A 9,943-nucleotide genomic window follows, 5' to 3' on the forward strand; every position below is an offset into this window, starting at 1 on the left:
CTCAATTCAGTTAAACATGCATGATAATTAGTGAGTGAGTTTGCAGCATGTGTTAACAGTTGAATGCAGTGGTGCAGTGGTTAGCGCTGTAGCCTCACAACCTTAATGTTATGGGTTGAAACACCTCCTGAGTCTTTGCTTGTCCCCCCCATGTGTGTAGGTTTTTCTATAAAGAATGATTGAAGCATACTCAAATTCATTTTTTTTTTATTACCTACAATTAGGTAGCAGTATTATTGGGGCTCAGTGTATTTGACACGGTTTGAAATTCGACAAAAGAAAAATACATAAGGCAGCCTGATAAATAATGCAATATACTGTAGCTTAAAGTATAAAGTGACATGTGTTTCACAGCTTCTGGACAAAGTTGTAACTAGGGCCCAAGTTGCCAAGCAAATCAGACATGCCTGACTTGTATCTGTTAAAAATGAATACTGATGGACGTAAAACTCACATGCAATTTGCAAGTTTTGCAGAATTGACTGTTTTGCATGTCTTAAACACACTGTGGCACCTTCATTAGGTACACATAAAAGATAAAATTGATATGATCCAGTTTAAGCAAATATTCTGCCTTGACAATGGTTCAGTTTTATTCCAAATATACAGAATTAGCAAATTAAAGTTTGACTGACATTTTTTTTTTGAAGGTGAGTCCTCCACAAACAGATTTGCGACTTGTTTTGTGTCTCCCAGTTCGAAAAGGCACAGATGGCTTCTTAAAATGTCTTTATCCCGCAAATCTCAGCTTTGTGGTCATCATGGTAAGAAGTCAGAGAATTGAGGCGTCCTCTGAAGATCCATTCCACGTTGCTCTGCATATGTTTCTGGGCTTGTTTGACCGGCCTAATAATAAGCTCTTGACCCTCAGTGTTGGCGAGGACTCTTCTTTCACCTTCAGTGGTCTGGTGGGGCTGTTGTGTTCGTAGGTTTCAGATCCTTTCTCGCACATGTCTGTTGTGCATGTAGCCCTGCAACACGACTGGCTTTGTGAGCCAGTCTCCTCTTCACAGTTGTCCTGCATGTGCTGCTCCCCATTCGAATGCTTTGCTGGTGTGCTCTCAGTAAGTTGATCACATTGTGTGTGGTTGGTTGTACTGTCTGAACACTGTTTGGGGCTCTGTCTGTCACGTGAAATGGGAGTCTCATCCTTGCTGCGAATGGGACTTTGGTGATTGTTGTTTTGCCAGAAGGCTCTGCAGAGCTGCTCCAACTCAGAGAGCAGAGGCAAGCCAATGTCCAGGTGCATCAGGAGGTTCTCCAGCCACTCCTCAAGCTTGGAGAATGACGGACTGAAAGGCAAAGAGTTCCAGTCATGAGATGTTGGCGCTTGCTGGATTCTGAAGTTTAGTTGGTTTAAAACATCCTATATAGAGCCTCTGAGTTTTGAATGAATAATTAATGATATTAAGCTTGGTATGTAACAGTAAATGATAACATTGTCACAACATTGTCATCCAGATCACTGATGTTAATGGACTCAGTGTGTACTTTACACCAGTGGGATGCCAAATACTTGACATGACATTTGATTGCTCCGTTTTATGAAACTATAATCTGATGAGCATCATTGCAAAACAATAAACTTACTGTTATTTTTGTTTTATTTTTTTATAAGAAGCCGTTTGAAAATATTGCTCCTGCTGACATAAATTTACCGTTTATCAGCGTCCAGGTCACAGCAGAGTCCAGCCAAGGGCATGAAGGCGGAGGGGCAGTGCAGAGGGTGGTACTGCTGCAGGAAACCAGCTATGTTTAGCCCAAAGTCATTACTCCGAGGAAGGTAGTCCGGGTCGGCACTCACTCTCCCAATTATCTATACAGAAAACAGAGAATGACGACGCCTTAACCTTTGCATTCTTTGAAGTCAAGCTCTCGTCAATACAAGTTTCTGCACGTTCTTACCTCACAGATCATGATGCCAAAGGAAAAGATATCCACCCGTTCATCATAGCTTTTCGCTGGGAGAAGCAGAAAAAATATTGAATGTGATGCAGCCAATATGTTGATTGTTAATCGAAAGCTGGCAAATGTAATACGATTGCCTCCATGTTGTGCCCTTACCATGAATCATCTCTGGGGCCATCCAGTAGGGGTTTCCCACCACGGTATATCGCTTCCTCCGGTCGAGCTTGCGGAGCTCTGACAGCGTCCCCTTCGCAGGCCGTTCTAGTGAAGTTGTTTTGTTCTGGTCCTTCTTCTCCATCACCAGCCTGGCCAGGCCAAAATCTGCCACCACCACTGATTGGTTCTTGACAAAGACAGAGACAGACAAAGCCATGTTAACAAAGGTGCTGTGAACAGTATTAAGTTATTTTATATCAGAGTTTGAGTTAAAATAAGAATTCATTGAAATGATCAAATCTCTTACTTACCTCTTTGACCAGGCAGTTGTGTGAGTTCAAATCTCGATGGATAACATTCATAGAGTGCAGATATGCCTTGGAAGAAGAGTTGTTGCATGCATAAGGCAAAGTTTTAAGATCTCACAAGAAATTTGCAGTGATAATCACAAGTACTCACCATTCCTGCTGCAATGTCTTTGGCGTAGCCAACTCTTATATTCCAGGGAAAATCCTCATCCTATAGCAACAAGATTGTGACATAAAATACTGTTTGTGTATTCTGAGTATTTGTAAAACACTAATGCTTTATAATGATTTAACTCACCATTTTTATGATAGTCTCTCGCAAAGTTCCTCCCTGGATGTATTCAGAGACAAAATGTATCCTCTTGTCTTTATAAAACAATCCAATGAACTTGAGAACGTTGGGATGGTCCAGACAGCGCATCACTTTCACCTGTGCAATGTAAAATTTGAAAACACTTGTTTTTGTAGTGTCTCTGAAACATTTTGTGACCCTCTGATGCTGAATTGATTTAAATGTTCTTTTCTGCCTTTCTTTCTTTAATTAAAGCTTTAGCTTACCTCCTTTAAAAATGTCTTCTGTGTCTCTTCATCAAAACGTATCAACTCCTTCATCACCATCACCTCCCCTGTCTCCTGATGGGTTACCTTAAATGTAACCGTAGTGATTAAAATCAGTCTTCAACAGTACAGGAGTCAATCAGAATGAATAGCAAAGTGATGGCAAACTGCTGCACCTTGACCGCCTGTCCAAAGCAGCCTTTGCCAAGCACCTCTCCATGGATAAGGTCTGAAGGCCTGAAGATGCGATGGGTTCGATCTCCGGGCTCAACACGTAGAGACTCCGATCGGACCATGTCTCGTCTTTGCGATAAGAGCGACAGCGCTCCAGGGGACGCAGGACATTTGTCTATGCTACAGCTACGCCTGAGAACAAAAAGCAAAACTTATCAGAAAGACAGACAGGGCAGTAGTGACTGAACAAAAGCTCGCAGCACTTACAAAATGTTTCTCGATCGCATTCCCGTGGTTGCTTGATGTTGAGGTGGTGAAAGGCTCATCCTGTTTTGCTCGTCCGTCTCCTCCCGAGAACTTGGCTCTTCCTCCAGGCTGGGGAGTTTATGGGTTGAGGAAAGTTTGTCATGACTGCATGATTCTGGACAGCTTATATTATCTGGGGAACCTTCAGAGGGAAGGTGGTCCTGAGGAGATTTGGGGTTGTGTTCGATGGTCAGCTGCAGGGGTCCACTTGTGTCCTTGATCATACGAGTCACCTAGAAAAATCAATATTGTGTTAAATTTGGACTCTCTGTCTTTAGCTAACGAATGTCTGGAAGATTTGAGGTTCACCTCTTCTGAAGAGATATTTCGGATTGGGATCCCATTGACCTCCAGCACTCTGTCTCCAGCGTGGACAGAAGACAGCAAGTCAGGGCTGAGGACAGCTGAGTCTAACCTGAGACAGAGTGATTGAATGAGCTTTTGAAAGATGGAACAAGACATGACAGGAATAGTTCAGGGGTGATGCCCCAGTGAAATCCTCACTCTTGTTCATGCTTTAAGTTCAGAGACTCACTCTGTCACTGTGACAATGGGGCTTTTGTCTTTGCTAAGGTCAGTGGTCAAAGTCAGACCTTGTCGGCCAACTGGCAGCGGGGGGAAGGACACCAGCGCCACCATATGGGGGCTCTTGGTGAGAGGAGAGGTCGGCCTCACTGCTGATGCAGTATCCTGGGAGAAGCAGTGGCCGCTGCAAAGACAAGAAGCAGAAAAGGTGCAATATGTCAACTGAGAGAGAGACTCCTCCTTTTTATCACACTGTCAACCACAAAGCTTCTAATGTGCAAAACTTCTCACTCACCAGTAGAGTTTGGAGCGTTCAATCAGTGTGTATGTATCTCCATATCCAATGACCATTTCACAGTTCATGCAGCTGAAACACTCGGGGTGGTACTTTTGCTCCCCAGCAACCTGTTCGGGCAGGGAGGAAGTGTGGTCAAACACAATGCAGACGTTTTCGACAAGAGGACGTTGGGTCACGTCAGCTTGAGCAGCTCTGAATTAAAGGTGTATTTTCAGTTCATCGCAAAGGATGTTTTCAGAGGATATCCTCTAGTTTGAGAGTAGAAAGGAAGAAAAGTATTTATTTTCATATCAGGACAAGACTGAAGGGCGGGGAGGCTTTGAACAGCGACAGTATACTGCTGAAAAAAATTGGTATTCCTTGTTGCTTCTTTTAACTATGGCCACTTTTTATATCTGTAAATATTATATGATAAATATTTACTGACTACTTGCCATCTGGGACAGTGGATGGGTCTAAATGATCAAGGCAGCTCTTTTAAAATGCACTCGCCATCTATCAATTAGGTATTTTGTGGCAGAAGAGAAAACTGTGAAAACTACTGATGTGTCAAAATTCCTCTTCAATTATATTATATATTTATACTGAAATGTCAGTTAGCTTCATAAAATAAAGACAGAGGAGGGAAACTGGTCAGGAAATGAGGATTTCCTTGTATGTAGGAAAGGGAGCAGTTTTGCTCTACTGGCAGCGTGACGTAGAGGTGGCCAGAGTACATATAAAAGTCACTTATAAATACTGATAGAGGACGGCTGAATAAACTCTTTCACAAAGTACCAATACTGGTTTTGAAATTTAAACAGAGCATATTTACTACAATATATATATATATATATTTAAATTTTTTTTATTTCTTGAAGCGGAAACCTCAAAGATTTTTCTAAATAGAGAAGTCGATGTGGCATGTGCGGTTTCTCACTTTAAAATTTCAATGCATGAACAATGCAAACCTTTGCTTTAAGCTAAAAAGACAGCAAGGAAAAAGCTAAGTTTATTTTTCTTCATATTTCGTCACCATGATGAGTCCTGTTGCAATGGCCTCCCTGCAGCCGTGGCAGTGCTCTCCATACCGGGACCAATAGTGCTTCTTACAGTAGAGCTGTCCCTCTCGTTCATAGTACCAATGAGACAGGATACAGCCGCATTCACAACACCTGCAGAAGAGAGGAAAGCAGAGGGAGGGGGAGGGTTGTATGTGATAGTAAAACAGAGAGAGGAAACAGGAGAAATGCAGATTTAGAGTGGATGTAAGACAATGGACACCAAAGTAACGTGAGCTCGAACACTTGAGACTGCCCAAGAAAGTCGACCCTTTACAGCGTCACAGTCAGCATCACAAACCCAGGTCAGCAGGACCACAAATCATTGTCTCCAGTTTAGTCTATTTTTTTTAACCCTGGGTGTACTATTTCACTGATACCGAGGTCCTGTCCTCTTTTGTGATGGCTGCCATTGAGTTGCTTTCAGCAGATGTGGCGATTAACAGCTGTGGTTTCTCCAACACACACCCAGACGAAATACAGTTTTCTGCTCTCCAGCGGGGTAGTGAAATGATGCATTGAAGAAGTCAAATAACTGGTGTCACTGTGACAGAGACCGCATTCAGCCGGAAGCCAAAATATCAACCGCTGATGACAAAAAGACTACTAATACGGGGTCACTGGTCAGTCACATGTCTTCAACGAAAGCAGTGCAATTTAATGTTGGATCCCTGTGGACACACCCACTCTGGATTTCTCAAGAACAGTACAAATTGTGCAAACCTTACTATCACTGCTGGAACATCTCTTCTTCTTTAGATGCCCATACAAGAAAGAAATAGATCTTGTCCATATTTGTGTGTTTTATTAGTTTCATATCATCATAGACTTCAATTTTGCATTTTCCTGTTGTGTATATTGTGTTTTTTGAAGCTCCCAAGTTTCATATTGGAAAACTTCAGATCAGTAACCATTTTCAGAAAGGATATATAGAAACTGTATAGAATGTGTCTATTTTGCCAATATCTTTCATATATGGGTTGTGCATTTAGTTTGGATTGCAGCCCTTTAAAATCTGCAAACTGAAACTTTCCAGTGAATCTTGCTCAAACAGAATAATACCTGCTTTATGTACAATGAAATAATCCTGCTTCCTTATCTGTTCAGCCTGCCGGCTGCAGTGGGAGGTGACTTCCTGAGCTGAATACTTGCCCATGTTTCCTCTCGCCAATCCTTAACTGTAAATGCCACACTGTTCCTGCTATAGGGGAGAAAAAGGTTAGCATAAATTTAGATTAAAGTAGTTAGGAAAGAAATTGAGTCTGCCTTTGCTGTCCCTGATGTCCCTGATAAAGTGAGAGCAGTAAAAGCAAAGCAGGATTACTATTGCAACAAAACATCATCAGTTGGGTAAAGCTAACCTGTCTCACTCCACTACTTCTCAAGGTCTGTAGAGGCCTGATGCTCATTTTCTGCAGAGGAACTAATTAAGTAATGAAGACCATTAGACAGCTGTATGTTAATTTTTAACCTCATGTCTTTGCTATTGTGCTGCGAGGGACGGATGTGGAAGCTTCCAGCTTCACATCTGCGATTCCTCTTAAACAGCTGCTCATGAGAAAATCCCTGGATCAGCCCCGACATGTGTTTGAAAAGAATCTATACTTCCTATATCTATCTTTCAATCTGGGATCAGCCCTGACAAGTATCACAACAGATTTTAAAGCTACTCCACTTCACCTTCCTTCTGCCATCCGTCTCCTCAGTGGGCATGTGCAGTCTTGACTCTTTCACAACTTTTCTTTTTTTGAGTTGCATTAAGAGCTGAGGACACAACATCACCTGGTGTGCATCCTACAAACACTTTATGATGTCTGGAGCGTAGCCGAGGTCAAATGTTAAGAATCTAATGACGTAATCGTGTGCCGCGGTTTGCTCTCTGTTCTGTCTTTGTCGCCCTATGACACTTCCCTTTTAAAAAAAACCACTTTTTTAAGGACGCACTTGTTTTCAATTGGTTTCTTCTCACGTATGTGTTTTTTAATGTAATCTATTTTGTAGATGAGTGTCAGAGGATAAACAATTGTTGAAGTGCTTAAATGAAATGTGTTGTGCTGCAGGTCTATGTTTCTTGTTGATTTGAAGGTGAAAGCAGTGTTGTGCATCTGTTTTTCATTGTAATTGAGGAAGTACAAATATGCTGATGTTTAGCCTGTGCTGTGTTTTCTTTTGCTTTCACTCCCTCTGTCATACTTTAACTGCTCTCGTTTCTCGTTCCCACAGTTGGACATACATATCTAATTATTTGACAAGTAAAGTGTCTTACCGTCCTTTCATTCCTCTCCGGAACCGCTGATCCCGCCGTGACATTCTGCCTTGTCCGCTGAGCGACAGACGATCACACACACAATCCACCCAGTTTCGGTAATGAGGCTTGGGAGCTGCATGTGTTCACAAGCAGATTGTAAGTGTGCTGGGCTCTGCCCCACAGCAGGCGTTGTCTTGTGTTTTTCTTTTTTTTTTTACTCTCTCTCTCCATGCGTTCAAAGGCTTCCTGTACATACGAGTTCCTCATCTAACATGCAGAAAAGCTGTGTGAGAAAAAAGTCTGACCCACTGACACCAGCCTCCTGGTTTCCCCCTGCTGGCTGCTGAGAAACAGGCCTATCCCAGTATAGATGTTCTGCTCCACCCTCCACCTCTCGTTTCTTCCACTATGTGGATCTCTGCGAGATATAGTTACACTCCTGCACGGTTTACCAAGTGAAGGCTAATGAACGTGAGCCTGGATGAGTGTTGATACATATTTTTTTCCAGAGGCCATGCAGTTGCGAATGGGTTTGTGTATCTAAAAGAAAGAAAGAAAGAAAAAAAAAAAAGAAGAAAACTTGTTCCCATCAGTGCAGTCATAATCTCTTTATGAATGCCCCAATTACCGCACTGTCCGGATCCAACAGTGAAGCAGTCTATTCATTACACATAACGAACAAAGAAGCAGAGCTCAGTTACGGGACAGAAATAGGGAACAGCTCAGACGTGGAAGAACAAAACCATTGATTCTGGAGTTTAGACCCTCAATGTATCTGTGTGGGTGTGACTCCGACACCAGAGTTATGACCAGTCACCTGACAGCACTGCAGATTCCTAATACAGCGTGTTTGGCAGTGCATTTTCTACAATTAGCCCAGCCTCTACATTTATATCTTCAGACTGTAAACCATATCAGCGGTGCTCTATGTCAGCCGATGCATTTTTTTTTAAATTGCAACCCTGCTCTGCAGGCTGAAAGACAGAAAGCAGCAGGTGTGTGTCCTTCTGTCATCAAACCGATGATGCATTAAGATTCAAATCTCTATTGTGACAAACTGTAACGTTACGTGTTTTTTGTGGTTTAGTTGATACTTTGTCCATTATTTTGTTCATATTTATGCCATATTTATGAATTGAGAACTTATCATTATTTTGAGTTTGCAAACACAATTATTTATAAATAAAATGTTCCCTGCGTTGTTCATGTGATGCTCAGACCTTTCGAACGGCACTGTACGGGAGTCTTAGGCTCCTCTGTCAAAAATGTGCTGGACACCATTCTCCAGCCTTGACCTAATGCTCATTTGACCTGACCCAAGATACCTTCAGATCACCTTTAACTCCACATGCAGCGGCTTCACTCAGCCTTGTAGCGATACCATATTTGCTTTGGAAAAAAAATTGTTGCGGCTGGAATAAATAGTTTCGTCTTAGGGTGAGTTTTTGCTAAAAAAAAAAAAAAAACAACAACAACAAAATGACCAGCCTGTCAGCTTCAGGGAAATCTGCAGATGAATGGCAAACGACACTGCCATCTGGCACACAGAAGAAATTATGCTTGCAAAGTGAATACAATCTGTAGCCTTCACCTGTCAGGTCTCTGTGTCTGCCTCTGTGTGTCTCACCTCGTGATTCCAATTTACCAATGTACCACTTGTATCCACCCCTTCCTTGTGTATTTAAACCCCTCTCCCGCTGTTGTCCTTGTTGGATCGTCTCGTCAACATGTCTTGCCTGTTGTTGCGCTGCACATCATTGCCCTTGTGTCTCCTCGTGTTCCCTGGACTTTGTTGCAATAATGTCCCTAATTCTTACTAATGGGTCAAGTGACATTAGAAAGCAGAATTTCTTAGTCTTCTGCTCCATTCAAAAATTTTACTTTTCTAATCGAACATGTTTGCATGTTTATTGCTGCATCACCCATCCACTGTGTTTTTAAGAACTTCAATAAGTAACCTAATTTTAGGACCAAGCCTATTTTGTTGTCCTGACATTCTCCGTGTTAGTAAGGAGGGTCATTTTCTAACCACAAGGTTGGTGGTTTGATCCCTCCCATTTCAATCAAGTGTTCTTTGGCAAGACATTGAGACTACAGGTGCTACAGATGGAGGTTGAGCATCTTTGCATGGCAGCCATTAACGTGGGTGTGTGTGGGTGTTTGTGTGAGTGTGACTAATAGTGTAAAAGGCTTTGAGAGTATTAAAGTGCAGAAAATGTAAGTGAGGTCCTTTTACTATCCATTTCTGATATATACTTATAAGACTCGCGCTATTAAAATGACCATGACTTTCACTAACCACTGTCTCAAAACCACAAGACCTTCCTTGTCTTTGTTTGGTCACGATGCTACATTAATGTTTTCATGCATCGATTTATACGCAGTTTTGAAATGGGTCATTGTGAAGACAGCTCTGTTGTTT

General features: G+C 42.1%; 1 protein-coding gene across 1 annotated transcript; it reads right to left on the minus strand.

The window, feature by feature from the left end:
• Nucleotides 1-191: 191 nt before the first annotated feature.
• Nucleotides 192-7,823, minus strand: LOC308121389 (LIM domain kinase 1-like). The gene is made up of 15 exons (XM_080482598.1): nucleotides 7,540-7,823; nucleotides 5,249-5,387; nucleotides 4,231-4,340; nucleotides 3,946-4,119; nucleotides 3,720-3,825; nucleotides 3,372-3,643; nucleotides 3,107-3,296; nucleotides 2,931-3,017; nucleotides 2,671-2,802; nucleotides 2,524-2,583; nucleotides 2,376-2,441; nucleotides 2,065-2,251; nucleotides 1,906-1,961; nucleotides 1,659-1,816; nucleotides 192-1,292 (listed from the first exon to the last, which is right to left on the minus strand). The coding sequence occupies exons 1-15, from the start codon at nucleotides 7,581-7,583 to the stop codon at nucleotides 773-775; spliced, it is 2,301 nt and encodes a 766-aa protein (XP_080338724.1). The 5' UTR covers nucleotides 7,584-7,823; the 3' UTR covers nucleotides 192-772.
• Nucleotides 7,824-9,943: the final 2,120 nt, after the last annotated feature.

Source organism: Lipophrys pholis, assembly GCF_963383615.2.
Source record: "Lipophrys pholis genome assembly, chromosome: 16".
Taxonomy (NCBI): domain Eukaryota; kingdom Metazoa; phylum Chordata; class Actinopteri; order Blenniiformes; family Blenniidae; genus Lipophrys; species Lipophrys pholis.